This window comes from Notechis scutatus, chromosome 5 (genome assembly GCF_049901735.1).
Source record: "Notechis scutatus isolate UNSWTSFEM ecotype Mainland chromosome 5, rNotScu1.2, whole genome shotgun sequence".
NCBI lineage: Eukaryota > Metazoa > Chordata > Lepidosauria > Squamata > Elapidae > Notechis > Notechis scutatus.
The window spans coordinates 78,982,837-79,005,359 of record NC_142013.1 but is presented as its reverse complement, the minus strand read 5'-3'; the positions used below and the strand labels follow the sequence as shown (position 1 = coordinate 79,005,359).

Below are 22,523 nucleotides of genomic sequence, written 5' to 3'. Positions count from 1 at the left end.
CAACTGCAATCCTTACACAGACATCTAAAAGAAATTGCTACAATTGTAGGTAGTCACCAACTACTGTTATAGAGATAAAAGGCAATTTGCAGTGCAGCTTTATCTCTGCTTGACACTGATGTTGAACGTGTCTGGAAATGAGCCACTTTCCATATTTCAACCACATCCTCCACTTCGGTGAGAAATGGCCTTGAGTCAGCTTACTACACAGCATCTCACAGTAGGCAAATGCTCTGTTGGTGCTCTCTGCTCATTGTTGATGGTTGACTGACCTGTCCTCTGTATTAATGAGGAATATTCCTCATTAATATCTAAGTAATATCTAATTATATATTACCTACCACTCTCCTTATGCTGGCTTTTGACCATAATAAAGGTGTGATTGATTGATATATTATCTATAATTATACGTGTGGCATTTACACCTTTCAATGTTCTGGCCTACCCTGGTTACTCTGATACTCCACTTATGGAAAAAGGATGTGAGCGCTGGGTGCCAGGAAGAGAGCAAACAGCTCATCCAGCCCAAAAGATTGCCACTGAATCATATTACTTATTATGGTTATTATTTATTATTGTGGTATTACTCTACCACAATAAAGAAATGTATCATTTCAATGCTAGCCATTTTTAAAAGGGCAAAGAGACAATGATGAAACACTGGACAATTGTATAACTTTCAGCTTTCGCCATTCCCACTGGCAGAATGGCATGTGGCTATTTCTTGGTTGAGGCAACTTTCCTACCTCTCACGCAATGGTTCATTTAAAATGGACACTCAGCTCACCAGCCCAGGATGAAACGGTCATTGAAGGCACAGAACAGTTATTGGAGGATGTGTGTGCCCATCATAGCATACTCCACCCAACTGCAACAGAGGCATTTACGGAAAATGGTATTGTGCGCAGGAGGTGGACACACTGCCCTGCTTATGCAGGTCAAAGCGGAGAACAAAACTGATGGCATACTGAAGGTGGAGATCACCTTTCTGATTCATTCCATAGGTAGGCTGAGGATAATGTTGTTGTTCTTTACCCTCACAAAATAGTAAGAGAATCTTATGAAGTACACATAAGCCCTATCCTTGAAGAATGATGACAGAAGAATATCCAAAAAGAATAACAATTCAGAGATAACCATAGCTGGTCACTCCTCCTTTTTTTTCTTATTGTCATTTTGCTGATGATTAGTCAGATTCATGGACAGGGAAGATTTTTTTATTCCTTCTGAGCCAAATGTTTCTAATCAAATAAAATCCAGAAATCAGATGGTACAGGACAGAAATAAATCACAGGTAGTCCTCGATTAATGACCACAATTGAGCCCAGTTAACTTTTTTGTTGCTAAACAAAACAGTATTTAACTGAGTTTTGCCCCACTTTATTTCATTTCTTGCCACAATTGTTAAATGAATCACTACAGTTGTTAAATTAGTAACACAGTTGTTAAGTGAATCTGGCTTCCCCATTGACTTTGCCTTTCGGTGTCCCTGGGACACTGCAACCATCATAAATACTTGCCAGTTGCCAAAAAAGGCCAAGTTATGATTGCATGACCATGGGGATGCTGCAACAGTTATGTGAAAAATGGTCACTTATTCAGTGTCATTGTAACCTTGGTCACTGAAGGAATGATTGCATGTCAAGGAGTACCTGTAATTTTTTGCACAGCTCCCATTACACTCCTGCATTAACTTTGTTATTAACAACAACTGGCTGAAGGAACTGAATTGTCAAATCTGATATTTTCTGTTAACTCTAGACCAAGTGGGAAATTAAATCCTAATGTTTTTCAGCACTTACTACAATGGAGGTCAAATCTTCACTTTCAAAACGCCCAATTGCCAGTTCCATTGATTTGTACACAGCTGCTGAAATTCTCTGAGTGATCAAGCGATTCAGATCAATTGACCGACCAAGAAGCTGAAGAAAAACATTAAATGAAGTTTTAATGTAATTATTCCATATCTGTAAGAACAAATGTCCTGAGCCCCACATATATAAAAGTAAGTTTGGTTTGCAGAAATGTTATGCAACAAACCTAGATAAAGTTTTCCAGACCACAGTACATTCCTGAAGACGGAAATGTCACTTAAATAAATTAATTCTACATGCTCAACTACATTAATACTTTTTTACTTGTACCAGCAACCACATATTAAAAATAAACACCTACCCAATTACCTTTGATGGGTGAAATGTAGCAAAATAACTGGCAAGAATGTTAATTATTCACATGATATACTAAATAGTGACATGTATAGGCCCACACTGATGTCCAAATCTGGTTCATTTTCATACTATGACCATAAGTTAGCTGAGCCTGAACTGGAAGGAGTTTTAGCCAAAGATTAACTTCACCTAATCATCTTTGGACAAGGAGACGCAAGTAGGACTGCTGTTTTCAAATATGCTTTCAACCTTTATAAGTTACAAGAGCCCATCCCCACCACACACATAGGATTATTAAGGAGATTGGGCTACTGAATTTCTTTTTAATGTGAATCTTTTTAAAATTAAAAAAAAAAGGAAATTTCAGACAAGCATTAGTGAGGTTGCTTGGACATGACGGGAGCTGTAATCAAAAGATGCAATGAAAGAATAGCATACCAACCTGGACATGTCTCTGTTTTAGCAATGTTTCATATCGATTAGATGTTAACAATGGAATTGTTGCACCCTGATTCTTGCATTCCGATCTTAAGCGTTTATCCAGAAGTAGGCTGCGCAAAAGTGAGAATATGAGATAACACTATAACAGAGGTTAACTTTTAATATCATTTGTCAATACTTTAAAACAACACAGTAAGAGAATAACAGAGTTGGAAAGGACTATGGAAATCTTCTAGTCTGATTCCCTGCTCAAGCAGGAGACCTTACACCATTTCAGACAAATGGTTTTCCAATCTCTTCTTAAAAATCTCCAGTGATAGATCCACAATTTCTGAAGGCAAAAATTTGTTCTAACTGTCAGGAAACTTTTCCTTATTTCTAGGTTGGGTCTCCCTCTCACAGGTTTCCACCCATTTGCTTCTTGTTCTGCCTTCAGGTGCTTTGGAGAATAGGTTGACCCAGAGGTGGTATTCAGCAGGTTCTGACCAGTTCTGGAGAATCAGTAGTGGAAATTTTGAGTAGTTTGGAGCACCGGCAAATATTACCTCTGACTGGGGATTTTACAATCTCCTTCCCCTGCCACGCCCACCAAGCCAAGCCCACAGAACCGGTAGTAAAAAAATTTGAATCCCACCACTGGGTTGACCCGCCGCTTCTTTGTGGCAGCCCCTTAGGTATTGGAAAGCTGCTATCATATTACCCTTAGTCCTTCTTTTCATTGAATTAAACATACCTAACTGCTGCAATCATTCTTCCTGTATTTTAGATCAGTGATCCCCAACCTTTTTTACGCCGTGGCCCGGTACCGGCATCAGCTGGGCGCCGCGGCCCGGTACTGGCATCAGCTGGGCGCCGCCATCTTTTTTTTATGAAAACGTGCTTCCGGTGAGCTTTCTACCCGGAAAAGCTCACCGGAAGCACTTTTTCATCAAAAAAAGATGGCGGCGCCCAGCAAGCCAGCGGCCTGGTAGGACTTGTTCCGCGGACCGGTGGTTGGGGACCCCCGTTTTAGATGCCTCTGGTCCCCTAATCATCTTTGTTGCTATTCTCTGTGCTCTTTCTAGAACCTTAACATTTCTTGTATATCGTGACAACCAAAACTGGATGCAATATTCCAAGTGTGGTCTTACCAAGTTATTATAAAGTGGTAATATCATTTCACATGATCTTGATTTTATTCCTCTGCTAATGAAATGCATTGGCTTTTTTGGCAACTGCATCACACTGTTGGCCCATATTTAAATTATTGTCCACTAGGAAATCATTCAATGTATGACATACGTCCAATGTATGGCAATGTAAATAAATTTGCCACATAGGATATTGTTGAACTACAACTTTCAACATCTTTTACCATTTGTCATGCTGATTCAGACCCTGGAAAGGCAGTAACTGAAAGGCCCAGGCTAGCCCCAAACTTTAATGGAGTCACATACCTTCCTGCCATAACTTTGTAATATGCAAATATCTGATCTGCCAACTTGTAGACAAACTGATCAAAACATAAGTTGACCTAAAGAAAATATGAAAGATTAGAGACTTTACTCAAATGAATTTTCTTTTGAGCATTTTAAAATGGGAGGATGAAAAGGCACGTTCCCCAGCAATTCAACCTGTATAATCTCTCTTTGGTTGGCATCCAACTATAGGAAATTGTTTTCCACTTACATAATTATTAAGAAAATATCTATGATACTCAGTTTGTTTTCTGCATGTGACTTATTAAACTATAAACATATGCACCTGAATATTCTAAATTCAGTACTAATTCATCTGTTCATATTTTTTTCACCTTCATTTCATTATACTTCTTAAAATATTTTTCAGGCAAGACAACATATTCAACCAACTTACATCTCTGTTCTAATGGAATTATTTTTCCTACTAATCTCTACATTTTAAAACTTTATTTTCCCTCTGCCAATGTGTTAACCACTGATCAGGCCTTAGTGGCTCAGTTTACATACTATGTTAGGCTGCAAAGTAATTGCCTGGTTTTGCCTTGTCTTGTTTTGAGAACATACTATACCTAATTGTTCAATATATCATGATTAAACAAAACATGCCCTAGCAAGATACGCAAACATACGCTCTGTATGATTGTGTACCTACTGATTATTTTTGGAAATTGCTTATTACTTTGGTCCATTATTCCTCAGTAAAAATGAAATATTTTTCTGGGTTGTTCCTCTATTAATTTGAGCTGCAGATTGGAAAATCCTATCCTTGCAAGTCCTATACTTTTCAACATCATTCATAAATTTCTTTTAACTTAATCTGTTTAAGAATTTATCCTTTGCATTAATTATTTGTTCTCTGATTTCTTACCTCTGCCTCAATTTCATCATAGAGAAATTGTTTCTTGAATTTGGTGAGTGCATAATGAGCACTGTCATTATACAGGTCCAAAGAATACAGGACATATCTAAACAAGAGATGAAAACACAGATTCAATGATGTGTAAAATAACTGTTTGTCTTAATATACCAAGCCACTGTTCAAGAACAAAACTGTTAAAATTTTAATGAGAAAAGTAGAGCATTTACCTGCCCAATACTTTGCATGCAAGCAGTCATAGAAAGCTGATGATACATCATTTTGGACAAATTTCCCTGCACTTAAAATAGTTGTATTTATTTTATTTATTAGTTTTATCTGCTTCCTATCTTTTTTAAGAGAGCTCCCTATGCTATTGGGGAAAAGGAGGGGCTAATCAATATAACACATTTTACAAAACTTTTCTCTGGAACACAAGTTTGATTGTATATACCTAAGAATACATTCTTACATGCTTACATTCTTTTCTCCAACCCTTATTGATTTCTGGCACAAACTTGGGCTATGGGTGGGAAATGGAAAGGAGAAGAGCAAAGAGGAAAATTAGGCAGCAACACTGACCTTATTCCTAGTATCCATCCAGCAATAAAATGGTCGATTTCACCAAAAGAATGAAAAGCACGAAAGGAAGGATCCGGGCAGATTTCACCAATTCAAAAAAGTTTGCAAATGGAAAAGTGAAGCAAACTCAAAAGACCCAACCCTCTTTCCTCTCTTCCTTATCTTAAAAGGGGGACTCTATTCTACAATTCAAATAATTTTAAATACTCTCATCTCAATTCCACTAAAATTTAGTGATTACAAGTCTATTATAAAACAAGAAGAGAAAGAACTTGATTAGCCTTACTCCATCATTGATGCTTCCTTGGTCTCCAAAATGTGGTCAGTTAGAATCCAAGGCATAGACATCTCAATGGGGAACTGGATTCTTCTGCCCATTGTGAGCTCCAGAAAGAATTCCCTGAACCATAGCTGGGACAAATCACAGCACTGCTGGAGGGTTTCTTATTGAAAAGGAAATTAGAGCAAATTAATTTTGATAGAATCCAGGGAGAACAGCTACTTTAATAGTGCAATGTTATAGAAGCACAACTGCGGAAGAGACACTGCAATAGCACATGAAGAAACTGAAACCAGCATTTGGATGGAGCGCTTGAATAGTTACTGTAAGCTGCTGCTGAGACAAATAGATACCAAAAATACAAATGGGTTTCTTACTGAAAACTTTGGCAAAGGAAGTATCATCAGTTTTGTAGTAGAGATGATTGTATATACCTAAATAAATTTCTAAATAAATTTGTGCTAAATATTGAGAATGCCACATTTTCATCTCTTGTAAAAGAAATGAAAATGTCTTGCAACAACCATCATTAGTTTATTTTATCTGATTAGTTTATTTACCTTATCACATTTATTTTTCTGCTACAATATGCACTGATCAGATGGACATTTAATGAAAAATATTTGTATATAGGTGTAGGTACCGTGTTTCTCACATAATAAGGCCGGGCCTTATTTTTTTTTTTGAGCCCCGAAAAAACGGCTAGGCCGTCTTTTCGGGGGGTGATTTAATTCCCCCCCTTGCATCCTCGCCACCAGCCGCTCCTAACGGGCGATCATGGCCAAGCACAGAGAGCTCCCTACTCCCACCTTTGCTGCAGACACCTTTGGCACCCGCCGCTGTTGCTTTCCCTTCTGCCCATTACACCGCCACGTTTGGAGCTGCCGCTTCCGTGTTTGGAGTGCCGTCGCCATTTGGAGCTCCAAACGCGGAAGTAGCAGCTCCAAACATGACGGCAGGCGATCTTTTTATTTTGGTCTGCGCAAAGTTCAGAGCAAGCAAGAGAGGGAGACTGCGATGCCTCCATCCGAGATGGCAACCTCACTAGTGGATCACAACGTGGCTGGAAGCCCGAATCGGCGGGATACGATGGCGATCTTTTGGAGCGAGAGGAAAGGGAGAGAGAGTTGCGAGGCATAATTTGCAGGAGGAAGTGGGTGTATCCCATGGCAGGGAGCCCAAGGAAGAAGGGCTGGTAGGCAACGGAGAGCGTCCCGTAGCTCCGGAAGCAGCCTAGAGACGCGCCCGGGAAGAGGCGCAGATGCTGCTTGTAGTCCCCAAGCCAACTGCGTGCGCCGCCTTTAGTTATGTGCGCTCCGCGCTTTGGGCATCTCCGTGTGATCACGACCCTGTCCTTTCCACCTGGCGCCCTTGCTGCTTTCTGGCTCTTTAGCAAGGCATCGCGGTCTCCCTCTCATGCTCGCTCTGAACTTCGCGCGGACCAAAATAAAAAGATCGCCCACCGTCATGTTTGGAGCTTCCGCATTTGGAGCTTCCGCCGCCGTTTGGAGCTCCAAACAGCGGCAGTGCTCCAAACACGAAGCCAGTTGCTAAAGAGCCAGAAAGCAGCAAGGGCACCAGGTGGAAAGGACAGGGTCGCGATCACACGGAGATGCCCAAAGCGCGGAGCGCACATAACTAAAGGCGGCGCACACAGTTGGCTTGGGGACTACAAGGCAGCATCTGCGCCTCTTCCCAGGCGCGTCTCTAGGCTGCTTCCGGAGCTACGGGACGCTCTCTGTTGCCTACCAGCCCTTCTTCCTTGGGCTCCCTGCCGTGGGATACACCCACTTCCTCCTGCAAATTATGCCTCGCAACTCTTCTCTCCCTTTCCTCTCGCTCCAAAAAGATCGCCATCGTATCCCGCCGATTCGGGCTTCCAGCCACGTTGTGATCCACTAGTGAGGTTGCCATCTCGGATGGAGGCATCGCAGTCTCCCTCTCTTGCTCGCTCTGAACTTCGCATGGACCAAAATAAAAAGATTGCCCGCTGTCATGTTTGGAGCTGCCACTTCCGCGTTTGGAGCTCCAAATGGCGACGGCACTCCAAACACGGAAGCGGCAACTCCAAACGTGGCGGCGTAATGGGCAGAAGGGAAAGCAACAGCGGCGGGTGCCAAAGGTGTCTGCAGCAAAGGTGGGAGTAGGGAGCTCTCTGTGCTTGGCCATGATCGCCCGTTAAAAGCGGCTGGTGGCGAGGAATTCCGGCCCGCCGGGCGCTCCTAACGGCAAGTCTCCCCGCCCTTCCCCCTTATTTTGCATATTTTAAAATAGGCCTAAATTTGGGGGGAGGGGCTTAATTTGATTTTATGCCCAAAAAACATGCTGGGCCTTCCTATTGGTGGAGGCCGTATTGTTGGAGAAACACGGTAAAAGAAATAGTTCAGAACAAATACATTGTTTTCAAAACACAATCGGAGTTGTCAAAGATTCCTTCTGGACTGCCATAATAGATGAATTTTCAGTAAGTTAGAACACTGATTTCCAAACTTTTTATTAAGAGATTCTTAAAGAGTATTTCCTGGTCTCTAATATAAATGGTATATACAGTAGAATGTTAAAGTACATAATAAGGTAACCTAAAAAAGATAACAAAGTCCAATAATGATAGGATCTCAAGCCATGTGCATCTTTCAACTCTGACCAGGACTGTGTACATAGTGATTTATAGAAAGCTTCTGTAGTATACACATACAGGAAATCTTGTTTTGCTGAAACATTTCTTACAGCTGGTTAAGCAGAGATAAACTTATCCTATATAACAATATCTAGACCAAACAAATAACACTAAGACTCACTCCAAAAACTCCTCAGAATCTCAGTTCAGTGTTCAGGAATCAGTGTATTAACAACCAGCACTATGTCTGCAGGACACTGAAATATAAACTCTCCCCCCATTCAAAGCAAAAATATCCAACCACATTGTGGATTGAAAAGACAATGCAGTATGATATGACTTGATTAGACACAAGTCAGTAGGTTAAATCCACTTGAACAACATGCTTCCGATTAAAACCAATAATACTGAAAATGATAGCCAAACAAGGCAAGATACTTATCTTCTTTCCTTAGAAAAAGAAGGGAAAACAAACAAACTAGGCAAACGTTTTTGCTATTTTCACCGGATCAACATAGGGGCTCTTATTTGGCAATTATTTATGAACGACAAAATCATTCCAACTAGAAAAATCTATCGAGTATATCTGTTTAAGCCTAGGGTTGTATGTAATACAGGTAGTCCTCGGTTTACAACAGTTTGTTTAGTGATCATTCAAAGTTACAACAGCACAGAAAAAATGTGACTTAGGATGTTTTTCACAATTATGACCTTTGCATCATCCCCATTATCATGTGATCAAAATCCAGATGTTTGGCAACTGGTTCCTATTTATGACCTATGCCCCAGGGTCATGTGATCACATTTCTGTGACCTTATGACAAGCAAAGTCAATGGGAAAGCCAGATTCAATTTAACAACTGGGTTATACTAACTTATCAAGTGTAGTGATTACTTAATAACTGTGGCAAGAAAGGTCGCAAAATGGATCAAAACTTACTTAACAAGTGTCTCCCTTAGCAACAGAAATTTGGGCCTCAACTGTGGTCGTAAGTCGCAGACTACCTGTATTCTCAAATGTGAAAGACTTAACGAAAGTCCTATTGGATCAGACACAGAGTCCACATAGTATATTAGGTTATATTTGCCACTCTGAGTTATTTCTAAAAATAATAAAGGCAGAATTTAAAATAAATACATAAATAATCCAGCCTCACTCTTTTTCTCAACAGCAGGAAAGAAGATGCCAAGCTGCTAAACTTTGATAGAATTATTTTAAATAAGAGCAAAGTTAAATAAATTGGAAACATTTTCCCGGCATGTGTTAGAAGTATTAGGACATGCTAAAGCTGAACACTGATCATCTATGTATCTTACCACTGAAATTTATCAAGTGAGTGTAGAAGAAAGACTCTCGGTGGAATTTTTCAATGTCCAATATGGTGGGCCCCTCAAGGCTACTTCTCAAGGTTTTCTTGGAACCACTTTTGTCAGCAATGAGAGACTCTAACATGGTTCTCACCATGTAAAGCTGCATTATTAAACAGAACATTTATGATGGAGGAAAACATACATGGCATATTAGTTGAGCTTTACTTATCTGCCAAAAGGAAGATTACTTCAATTTGCAACCTGATAAGGAAAGTAAAAAATAATTAACCTGAAGGAAACTGAAAGGCGGGGAAAGCACCACAATTTGCAGTGGAACAATTCATGGCATGACATTAGTTAAAAATAATAAGTAATGCCTTACCACCAAAGTTTAAAAGAGTGGGATAGATGTAGGACTGCCTCAGAAACTTGTTTATCACATGCAATAACTTTTCCATTCCCAGAGATCTGAGCTGCTTCAACAGCTCTGCATAGTTTAAGGACTCTGTCATAGAACGAACCAGGAAGAGCTAACAGAAAAGGAAAAGGCAAAAGAGGAGAAGAGAGAATCCGTTAATAAATACACAAGGGTACATAGAGAAAAGGAGAAAGCACAAAATCAGACAAACATACAGTATATTAGTTTGTTAAAACATGAATAGCAAGACAATGAAGAATACAGAACCCTTTGACCAACAAGAAGTAAGAAGTTTTATTTATTCAGCCTACTATTTTGTTATAGCACATAAAAAGATCTTAATTCTGTTAAGGAAGCTCATGCCAATCAAATTCAAAGATAATTTATTTTCCTATTACAAATATTTCTCGTTGCAACACAGCAATATATTAATGGGAAAGAATTGAAGATGCTGCTACTGACATGAAAACTGCAAGCAAAATTATTTCACAACTGATTGATTGGAATCATTTTTATTTCTCGTAATAGATAGTTAGATAGAGAACTGTGAAAGGAAAGTAAATGTCACTAAAGAAAGTTCAAGAAAAGAAAGCTGATGATAGGTAACATGTCCTGGTAAATTCTATTGAAGGTGCCACAAACATCAGTGGAACTGGATATGTAGCATGCTCAAGAGCAAGTTCCCAAGCAAGAACATTTTTATACACAATGGCTATGGAATTCAACATCTGTTCATTTATGGTTCGCACTTGTATGAGTTAGACATGAGCTTAATGCATATTAATTAAAAGACTATAATTAATTGTTGTTGTTTTTTTCTTGTGTTCTAGCCAGATAAGCCAGAGCTTCAAAGGTTTAACTTTACAGGATATATTCAGAGTTCTAAGTGGAGAAAAACAATTCCTCTCCTTCGCCTCAATATAGCAGCCAATTGAAAAATGCACCCAAAAGTTAAAATTTAAGTGGAAAATAGGCAATGAAGTTTTTCAGGAGCAAAATCCTGAACATATTAAAAAAAACTAAATCTCCAGATCCGCATTTAAACAAAGAATTACTTGCATTGCATAAAAAAGCAGCAGAAAATAAAAACATAATCAGCATAGAAAATTTACAAAATAGGATCCCCGATGAAATTGCCTAATCCTGATGGCATTTTAAATATGTTTATTTCACAGTAGTTTCAGTTTTTGGTCAATGATACCCATGCAAGAATTAGTAGAAGGAGTTACCTGGGTACTGGAGGGACCTACAGCACGCCTTGGAACTTTAACATCAAAGCCACTTTTGGGATCTTTCTCTCCCCTTAGTGCAGGGTCATTAAATGGTTCGTGCCCACCTTCCCAGTCACACACAGTCTTTCTGATAGCCTGTAGGATACTAACCATAATTCAAGAGGGTTTGTGAGCATCAGCTAATGCTTAAGAACCACAAGGGACTAGATATACGCTTTCTGAAGTTATTACACACTAATAATTGTGATATTAAGATACATTACCAACTGATAATGCTATCATTTTATAATTCAGAGTCTGAACGCATGCAAATTTTAAACCATGAGAAAAAAAAATTATTGCCACAATAAACACAAACATAACTATAGCCTCCCTTCACATGTAATATATGTGATATTGGTCGGGGAGGACCAATGCCCGACATCTGTAAGTAATAATACGTTTAGATCTTCAAATTATGTTGATTCCACATAGGATGGAAGTATATGAAATGAGATTTCTGGCTGACCTAAGAGGTCTATTTATATACATTAGGGATGGGCAAAACATCTGAGCATGTAATAGGTGGTTCTAGGACCTAGGCATAGACCAAAAATTGTTTGGTTATGGACCTGGATCATAATTTTAGGATGTTTAGGCTGGAATTATCTAGGAGGCTGCCACTTTGATCAATTTTTAAAGACCTATTACTTATTCTCAAGAAATCCTAAGAATTAGAGGCAAGTGGAGAAAATTTATTTTAACTGTTCTTTCGAAGCATATATTTTACCAAAGGCTAGCATTATGCAATCATAACTTCAGATTTCTTTTTTTTTTTTCAATTTTTGGTAAATAACAGGCCTATCTTGGATTACAGGTAATCCTTGACTTACAATAGTTCATTTAGTGATTGTACAAAATGACATTGAAAAAATGTGATTTATGACCATATTTCACAGTTACAACCTTTGCCGCATCATGGGATCAAAATTCAGATACTTGGTAACTGGTTCATATTTATGACTGTTGCTATGTCCCAAGGTCATGGGATCACATTTTGCGACCTTCTGACAAGCAAAGTCAATAGGGAAGCCAGATTCACTTACCAACTGGGTTGCTAATTTATCAAGTGCCGTGATTCATTTAACAATTGTGGCAATAAAGGTTGTAAAATGGGGCAAAATTCACTTAACAAACGTCTCACTTAACAACAGAAATTTTGAACTGATTGTGGTCGTAAGTTGAGGACTACATTTGTAGTATATTGCCATCCAATATTGCTAACTGGTCCTGTCAATTGCAAAAGGCCACACTGCTTAGATTCACACATATATTAAACAAATACATTACAATATTCTAGGTTCTTGGGAAGATCTCAATGTGTATGAAGGCCAACGTCAGCTGAAGAGCTGGAAGCTATGATTTCACATTATAGTGTAAATAATCATAACAATGTTCCCGAATATTCACATAAATGTTTGAAAAATATATATGATGGTATGAGATCGTGTCAGTCACTACCTTTGGACGACATTCTTCTTCTTTTTGATGGCTTGTCTTAATGGTTCTCTAAGTGTGATTTGGGCAAAGTCTTGGAGAGCAGCATAGATTGTATGACGAATGGCATGATTGAAGACACTTTCCATCCTCCCCATCAACACCTGTAATCCTTTAATCATTGCAATGACCTGTATTGGGGAGGGGATGTTAGTTTTGTCTAATGAGGCAAATTTATAGGAGGGCAAGCTAGAGATTTTGCAGAATTCATCTGCACTTTCTTACCTCTACAAGAGCAAATTTTTCTTCACTTGTATAATTATAGCGAGTTGCTCTTTCATACTCTTCAGCATTGTCAGGGCAATCTTTGTTAGAATATTTGTCAGTTGGGTGTACTAACTTCCACGAATACTGAAATCAACAAAGAAAATGAAAACGACACAGAACTGAGCAAAATAAAATGAATCTTCCCATTCACTAATGAATCACAATAAAAATCAGACTTGTACCTCTAAACTATCAGCTGACATGGGATTGTATTCAACATATTCTACTTAAAAGAATAACCCTGTAAACTTCCCCCACAAAATAACCCCAGCAGGAAAGGAACTTCTATATATACATTGCTACATTTATCCAGGCTCTACTGAAGTGGCTTGATATCTTTCAGTCTAGATGAAGTCATTAAAGGCAGCATAAGACAAGTTGCAAGTATTTAAATCCAAACTTGATACTTTAAAATGTTAACAGGTTTATACAGCGTACCAGAATCAAATACAATACAGCGAAATAACATTCATATTTCTGTCCTGGTACATTTCAAAAGGCAAATATTAATTGGTTTATATTTTAGGTACCAATGCTATAAAATCACTCAAAATGATTCCTATCATTAAGAAAAAAACTCCTATAATTTGGTGTGAAGTACAAGTGAAGTTATACTGATGGTTATCACAGAGTTTATACCCTTTCCCAGGGTTAAGATATGAAGTTCTATATCAAATTATTTGTTTTACCTCTTGTTCTGTTCCAGAAATCCCAACAAAAAGGGGCGTGCATAAGCACACAATCGTGCCTACCGTCCTTGTCCTATTGTCCCCAATTATTAGTTCCTATTTCTTATATTTAAACTTATGTTTATTCTTATTTCTATTATATTGTAAGCTTTTGACAAAATAATAAATAAAATAAATAAAAATAAACTTTACAAGACTATCAGAGTAATGTCTGTTAACAGGTATATTATAAGCAACATGGCTGTCCTCCATATATTTATAAAAAATACCCTTTGTTATGAATAACAGGATATACATTAAATGAAGTTCCCATATCACATATAAGCAGGGGTGGGATACGACAGGGTTAACTACCAGTTCGGGATTTACGAGCTTCCCTGCCTGCTGGGAGCCGTGCGCCTGTAAATCATCATCAGCACGTAAAAGTAAATCGTCATCATGCAGAAAAGCAGTCTTTGAAACAGCCCTCTTTTCCTGCTTTTTTAACTGCAGCTGTGGCTCGTTCAGCAGCTGAAGTTGAAAAATCAAGAAATAAAGATCAGGTAAGAGCCCGGGTGGGCAGGTGGGCAAAAACATCAGCAGACATAGAACCGGTTCTATGTCTGCTGCTCTTCAGAGCTACCGGTTCTATAGAGGTGGACAGAACTGGTAGAAACCCACCCCTGCATATAAGGTGGATAACTTTTTGAGGTAGGTGCTATAGTTTCCGTTTTTAATTTGGGGGGGCTCCAAGGGCTAAAAGGGCATGGCAGGTGTCAAAGGAGTCCCTGACAATAAGCAGTCACAAATTTGTGATCTGATCTAAATTATTATGTATGGGGGAGAAGGGTTATTTTACACAAAATAGTCATCAGAAGCTTAACACATCTATTTTAAATTGTACAAGCAGTTAAACACTGAAAAAGCAGTTATTCTACAAAGAAAGCCACCATTTTGCCACTGAATTGGCAGAGCTTGATCTTAGGCTGCCAAAGCAGACTTTTTTTTTTGTATCCTACAGGTGTCCTATGCTGACACAGAAAGTGTGGCTCTGAAATACTGCATTTGAAACCAGACTGTATCATAGTACAAGGCTATTTTTGTGCATTCAAAAGTCTACAATAACAGTGAAGATGATTGATCAGATATGTGGACCTGGCATGGAAATCTGCAAGGTTATTATATTGTATGGGCTGTCTCCTAGAAGGAATAACTGACAATTATTCCTTCTAGCAAAGGGCCCATACAGTATAATAGCCTTGCAAGATTTCAAGGCCAGACCCACATATTTGCCATCAGTTGTGTTGTGGATGGGCACAACATAACTACTACTTGTGCTATGCTCTCATGTAATTACAATGAAGAGAAACTTGGGTCCCTAAAACCATGTTGAGTTAACTGGTGAAAAAAATTGCTTCACAATTCAACAATGTGATATTTGGCCACAATAGCTATGATAACTTTAGATCTGCTGAAGATATGACTACCTATCTTGTGATTCTTAATTCACTTATGTTGGTCTCGAAATAACCAATAAGATTTGTTTTACTAAATGCAATCTAAGATTACAATTATATAATGTTTTTCCTTAATTTCTCCTTTAAAACTTCCTGCTTATTTTTCCACATACCACTTCCATAACATGCGCACTCCACTGTGATAGAAGTTGAAGACCCTGAAGAGAAAGATCAAAAAGTTTCCGATATTCAGCATCTGTTTTCTGAGCTTCTTGACGTCCTGATCCAGTCACCACCTACAAGGGATAAATGACTGTTAAATGATTTTATATAAAATGAAAGCAAGGTTTAAATGCACAGAACCAATGTATACGAAGAATCATTTTATTCAAATTTAAATGAGAATTTGTGATAGTCCAATATTATTTCTATTCATTTGATACCTCAAAATATGTGGCTTTACAAGAGTAATGTCCAACTTCTAAAAGTCTGGTCTAGTTAGATAAGCCATTTGAAAATTAAGTGAATCTGTTCCATAGCAGTCTATATTCTTGCAAAATTTCTTCATGTAAAGAGCATGCATGTCAACATGATATAGGAGAATATATTAATTTATAATTAGAATGCATTTGTATCATTACTTCTTCATACAAAGTTATCTTGATCTGATATTCTTATGACTTGGTAAAAGGGCGGGATAGAATAGGGAGTATAGTTAGAAAACTCTTCAAAAAACCTTTTGCAGGCCATTTGAGTTACATTTCAGCAGCCAAGGAAATTGCCAAAAAACATCTGGGAACTGAATCCAACATTCCTCAAAACTTTTATCAATTGACATCATGTTGTTTATGCAATTAAAAAATCTCTGCCTAGATTTAAAAAAAAAGCTATATTCAAAAAACATTTGGGACAGGAACTCAGAACTCTGAATTGCACTTCATACCCAGAGTAAATATTTTATTGACATACAATAGGAATAAGTTTAAATGTTCTGTATAAGGAACAGTTATATACTTGAGTCTCTTGAGTGAAGCATGCAAAATAATTGATCATAAGGCAAAATTACCTCTCCTTAAAATGTGCTCCCCACTAATCCACATACCTCATTATTGCTGTAACGAGCCAGTTCTGAAATAAAACGCATGTGATCATCTCTTATCTGGATCATTTGCTCACAGATGTTGTATTGGGGACTACTGCCAGAAGAAGTACATGTCCATCTGCAAGAGAAAAACAAATTGTGAAATGATCATACTAATGAGAAGAAGGAAACTTCCAACTAATAATTATTTTTAAAAAAAATTGAAACTACTTTTGCAGGAACTAAATGTTGTACAAGTATCCTCCATTTAAAAATAATATAATTTAGAACATAAAGTAACATAGCCAATCCTAACAACTAATACAGTTTTAAAAGCTATATTAAGAAAATGCAACTTAATCAGACTGAATATTATAGGAAAAGCAAGCTCCTGTAAATAGAAGCAACTTAAAACAGATCGCTCCTGAAGAGTTTCATGTTCAAACACACCTACTCTCTCAGACACATTTAAATAATTAAAGATTAAAACCAAAGCTGCAAAATGAGATCAGAAAATAGTGACAACTATTATTTTTCCTTATAGGAATTGGTGCTATATTTTGCACAAATCAAAGCTCTTAAGGACAGCCTCACATGGTGCTAACTATTCCTGGGGATGATACAAATAAGGACTCTGAGGGAAACAATATTTTTAATAAGGCCAGCACAATGGGAGAGATTGCATACTATACACCAAGCCATCAAAATTCTTTTCCTTAGTTTTGTTCAACTAAATTCTTGCTGAACTGAAATCTTTGACAATTGCTTAATAGTTAGGAGAAATTAAATACAAGATTTTGATAATATAATGTAAAATGGCAGTAGGAGAAAATAAAATCACTGGATGTCTACTTGTGCAATATTAGGCTTATCCACTGTTAGTAATATATGATTATGCATACTTCTGCTATCTTTTAGCCCTAATCGGAAAAGGATTTTATTCTATAGCAACAATGGAATTTCCTACTCCTCAAGTGTTATAAATATTAAGAATGAAAAGAATGGTACATTTTCCCCATCAAACACATGCTACACATACACTTATCTTTACAGACTTAGTATTATCCAAACTTAGTAACTATTCAAACTTCAAAATATAAAGTCTATATTTAAGCCAAAGAAAGATTTCAGGTTGACAACTAAACCTATGTCAAATATGCAAATACCATTAATGATTAAAAAACAGAAGTCCTAGCACATTTCTTATAATTAAATTTCTTGTGTATCCCTCAGAATAGGCTTGAAGAACTATGATGCTCCAAAATATAATTTCCTTCCTTAACACAGCAGCATTGATGGATGCTTATGATGAAAATCTAACATCTTTAGCTGTTGCTATCAAAATAACATAGATCATCCTATATCATGATTTCAAGTGAGATATAATAAAGCTATTTTATAAAAAAGCTATTTTATAAAGCTATATTATAAAACAATTCTACAGCATGTTCAACAAAGATAGCTGGATATTTTTTACTCTTACCTAGATTTATTCTCCTCGTAATGAGCGCTAGTCTTAATGTATCTTGCCAGTTCAATCTGCATATCACCAAACAGTGGAACTACTTGCAGCTGCTATATAAGAAAAAAAATGCAAATCTTACACATATTTCATGGGCCCATATTTTTCAAATAAACTACTTATACACCATTAAAATGTATACAATTAAAACAAAACAATCATAAAATCATGGATCCAAATCAGAATGTCATTTAAAACAATGTGCACACATTTAAATATAATACAATGTAATTCTGATGTAATAACCTTGTCCAAAACCTCATAAACACAGTGATGCCAGTAAACTATACCCAGTATATCATCACCACCCAACTATTCTAATTAGAAACTCGGAGAAAAACATCCACAAGGCAAAATGCTCCTGAACAGATTCTAAGCCTGAATTATTATACCTTTCAAGCATAACAGGTGGGTATATAATCCGAGCTTGGAAAGCTGTCAATATGTAATCGCTCAAGTATCTTAAAAGTATTGTGTTGATTATTCAAAAACTTGGCATTTTTTTCTATACAGTACAAAATTGACCCTTATAAACCTGTTGTTTTGTTGCCAAGGATTCAGTCTGTTGCCTGAGAAAACTAAGATGTTCATAAACTACTTATTACTACTCATGTTAACAATTCTCCACTAACCTTAAAAAACTTGTCAATCTTTGTGAGATTTATCCTCTTTTTGGCATCTAGTTTATAGATGTTACTGACGCTGCCATCCATCAGGTATAAACCAAAACCCATCACCTAGAAAAAGAACATAGGAACATTACTTGCAGATCAAGAATGCAAGTCTATTTATCTGAAGCATTTTACGTTGCTGTTCAACCCAAAGAAGCTTTAAGAAGAATTTGCAAGAATCAGTAACAAGATAATTGTTACATGGGAATTTACAATCCAAGAGACTAAAGATCAGAAAAAAGAGTAGGAGGGGAAATCGATTACACCAGAAACAGTAACAGTAGGCAGCTGGATTTTTTTTCGTATTTAACAAAAATGCTAAAAACGGGAGATATTGTTCTCTGGTAAATGGGCACAATATGCACTGGGATCAATAAAACATGCTAACCAATGTTAGCCTTCTATAATATGCAATTAAATACTGGGTTATATATGCTTTAGAAACTTCTGTGTTAGCTTCTTTGTATAGTCTCTAACTTGTTCAATTTTAAAGACAACTACCACCACTGAGAATAAAATGCACTGGTATTTTCAAAAATTATTATGTTCATTTTGCTAAAAGTCAGTGCAATTAATAAATGCTGAATCAATTTGTTAACCACTGAATCCAAAACATTTACTTCTGCAACTCTTTTGCTAGCTATAACCAAATTGTATCGATGTATTCATTCCATTCTGGTCTTTTCATCTGAGGGAAAGGGAAAGGGAAGGGGAAGGGGAGGGGGGAAGAGGAAGGGGGAGGGGAAGGGAGGGGAGGGGAGGGGAGGAAAGGAAAGGGAAAAGGAAAAGGAAAAGGAAAAGGAAAGGAAAGGAAAAGGAAAGGAAAAGGAAAGGAAAGGGAAAAGGAAAAGGAAAAGGAAAGGAAAGGAAAGGAAAGGAAAAGGAAAGGAAAGGAAAAGGAAAGGAAAAGGAAAGGAAAGGGAAAAAGAAAGGAAAGGAAAGGAAAGGAAAGGAAAAGGAAAGGAAAGGAAAGGAAAGGAAAGGAAAGGAAAGGAAAGGAAAGGAAAGGAAAGGAAAGGAAAGGAAAGGAAAGGAAAGGAAGATTTGTCCATGGAAAGATTCTGGGATTCTTGGATAGATTGAGGATCAGCCATTTTACGCAAAAATTGGGCCACCCTTTCCAGGAAAAAAGGGAAAATTAGTTAAATCTACAAAATAAAAAGCTATAAATATTTAAATGGAATAATTATTCTGATATATTAGATTTTCAAGTTGCCAGCACCTCACCCAATAGCATCTCACCCTGTTTTTATATAGTTTCCAGCAATATAACTTACTTTTAGAAGCATATGCTTCTCATTAGGTGTTAGGTACATTTTGTTTTCATAATAATCTATACATAGATTTACAATATCAGCCAGTAGTTCTTCATAACCAGGAATTACTTCCAGTTGTTGCTGTAAAGACTAGAATAAAATAAAACGTGATTTAACATTGTTTTAAATCATACTAAAACAATGAAAAAAGAATCAATGAATACCATCCCTATTAATAAGACCTGGTATACTTAGAAGTGCCTATACTTTTATTAATTACACAGCAAAAAAATGATTTTTGTAAATGTAATGTAAACTTGAATAATGTAAATTCACGGAATAGATTAGTGGTTTATTTATATAATGTTAGTGTTAAATGTAAAACATACCTGTGTAATCTTGTTGTGATTGGCAAGAAACATGGAAAGATTCTGGGATTCTTGGATAGATTGAGGATCAGCCATTTTACGCAAAAATTGGGCCGCCCTTTCCAGGAAAAAAGGGAAAATTAGTTAAATCTACAAAAATAACTATACCATTTTATGATCTCTTGCAAATTGTTTATATCTGTAAGTTAATGTTATTTCACAATCAGTTATATAAATTAAGAAATAGAGGCTATATCTTTAATAAATCAGTAAAAAGGAAAGATTCATAGTAGCTACAGTATCTGTGATTATGCATTCTCTTATCTTCCTAGCCAGAGGTGACATTAAGCAGGTTCTGACCAGTTCTGGAGAACCAGTAGCAGAAATTTTGAGTAGTCTGGAGAATCAGCAAATACCACCTCTGAGTATCTCTCTGAAGATTTTACATTATCCTTCCCCTGCCACGCCCACCAAGCCACACCCACAGAACCAGTAGTAAAAAAATTTGAATCCCACCACTGTTCCTAGCCTACAAATCCTGAGATTTTCTAGGGTTTCCATCTAAAATCTATGTCCTGACATATGCAACACTTTTTAAAGCAATCAAGGTTACCATCTGCTCAGGTTCAGTGAATGAGTAATAAGAAAAAAAGCTAATCATAATGTGAAAGTAAAGCCATGATATTACTATAGTTTATTACATTATAAAATATTATAGTTTTAATTGCAGTAAAAATTACTAAAGGCATTTTAATAAAAACTAGTATTCAATTCCCCAACCAGATCTGTTAACACATGGTACGGTATGTAAGCAGAAATGCTTTTCTTTTCACTGAAAAGGTGAACCTTCTTCCTTGGTAGTTCCTAATGCTGAGAAGTAAACACTGAAAATACTTCATCTAAGAAAGTCACTGGATTTAGTAAATTAGTTCTTAACAATCATGGCTATGTTTTTTAAAAAGAAAATGTTCTAATTCTAAATGTTCTAATCTCTCTTCTGCTGACTAGTTAAATAAAAAATAACCATATTGCCCGAAATTAACAGTCTTCCTTTCTCTGTTGCTTCTTCTTCATATAAGTCCTTATTTAGATATTTCATGTTATTAACCCATCTTTGGTAAGAATAAAAGTGGATTTAAAAACATGTAACCAAAATAGACTGGAATGCAAGATATCACTCTTAAATTCTATGAATTATTCTCTTACAGATAGTCCTTGACTTATGTTCATTTAGTGACCATTTGAAGTTACAACAGCACAGAAAAAAGTGACTTAAGACCATTTTTCACACAACCTTTACAATATTCCCATAGTCACACGATCAAAATTTAAATGCTTGGCAACTGACTCATATTTATGATGGTTGCAGTGTCCCGGGATCATGTAATTACTTTTTGCGACCTTTTGACAAGCACAGTTAATAGGGAGGGCAGATTCACTTAACAACTGTGTTAATAAATTAACAATGGCACCAAGTCATTTAACATCTGTGGCAACAAAGGTCATAAAATGGGGCAAAATTTATTTAACAACTGTCTCGCTTAGCAACAGAAATTTTTGAGATCAGTTGTGGTCATAAGTCGAGGATTACCTAGATACTGAAGTTGTAGAAGTACAGAAGAAAAGGAGTAGTAAAATAGTACTTTCAACAATAGATTAAAAACTCCTATGAAATAAGCTTGATGTATTTAAGGCTTCAAAGAATCTACCATGACACTTAAAGGAATGGAAATATGTAATAAACATATTAGATAATGAAGTGAAAACAGAAATTTGTCATTTTCAATTACCAGGTGAAAGTTGATTTTTTTAAAAAGCATCAGATATTCTTCATTTCCCAACCCACAAAGGCAACAGCAGATTGTGAATGCAAAAGCAAACAACAGATACTATGGGGACATAAGATTCCTATGAGGAAATCCTGCTTTGTCAAAGGAAAGGAGAGGAGAGGAAACCAGGTTCATGAGCCCATTAATTAATAATTATAATTAACATCATAATCAACCACCTGGCTCATTTCTGCCAGGCAGATTTTGGCAAGCGTCATCTCAGAAGAGATGATTTTGTGCAGCTTGTAAAAACTTAGGAGCAAGTTTTAATGTATTCAATGAATATCGTGCATTTTACTATAGCAAAAGATGAGGCCTTGTACATATCATACACACCCTTCTTGTGTGGGCAGAAAAAAATCATCTTCAGTCAACTGAAAGCAAGATGAATTGAGTGGCTGCTTTTGCTGAAGGGTACAGTATTGTGGCACAAACCTTCCCACAAATCATAAGTGACAGTTTTCTGCCATCATGACAGATTTACAGTATTCAGTATTTAG

At 36.9% G+C, this 22,523-nt stretch overlaps 1 protein-coding gene across 3 annotated transcripts in view; it reads right to left on the bottom strand.

Moving 5' to 3' along the window:
- The window catches only part of CYFIP1 (cytoplasmic FMR1 interacting protein 1), a 55,428-nt gene that overhangs the window by 14,898 nt on the left and 18,007 nt on the right, over window positions 1-22,523 (bottom strand). Inside the window, exons 7-21 of one of the 3 annotated variants that reach the window (XM_026666844.2) lie at window positions 20,216-20,312; window positions 19,848-19,976; window positions 18,532-18,636; window positions 17,861-17,952; window positions 16,399-16,516; window positions 15,470-15,592; window positions 13,130-13,255; window positions 12,869-13,035; window positions 11,366-11,513; window positions 9,725-9,878; window positions 5,797-5,953; window positions 4,941-5,037; window positions 4,049-4,125; window positions 2,614-2,722; window positions 1,803-1,922 (exon numbers count right to left, since the gene is read on the bottom strand). In XM_026666844.2, the coding sequence (XP_026522629.1) occupies window positions 1,803-1,922; window positions 2,614-2,722; window positions 4,049-4,125; window positions 4,941-5,037; window positions 5,797-5,953; window positions 9,725-9,878; window positions 11,366-11,513; window positions 12,869-13,035; window positions 13,130-13,255; window positions 15,470-15,592; window positions 16,399-16,516; window positions 17,861-17,952; window positions 18,532-18,636; window positions 19,848-19,976; window positions 20,216-20,312 (1,819 nt within the window). Of the gene's footprint in view, window positions 1-1,802; window positions 1,923-2,613; window positions 2,723-4,048; window positions 4,126-4,940; window positions 5,038-5,796; window positions 5,954-9,724; window positions 9,879-10,100; window positions 10,249-11,365; window positions 11,514-12,868; window positions 13,036-13,129; window positions 13,256-15,469; window positions 15,593-16,398; window positions 16,517-17,860; window positions 17,953-18,531; window positions 18,637-19,847; window positions 19,977-20,215; window positions 20,313-22,523 lie in introns of those variants that run through there. The other 2 variants (XM_026666845.2, XM_087967104.1) reach the window with 2 other exon arrangements.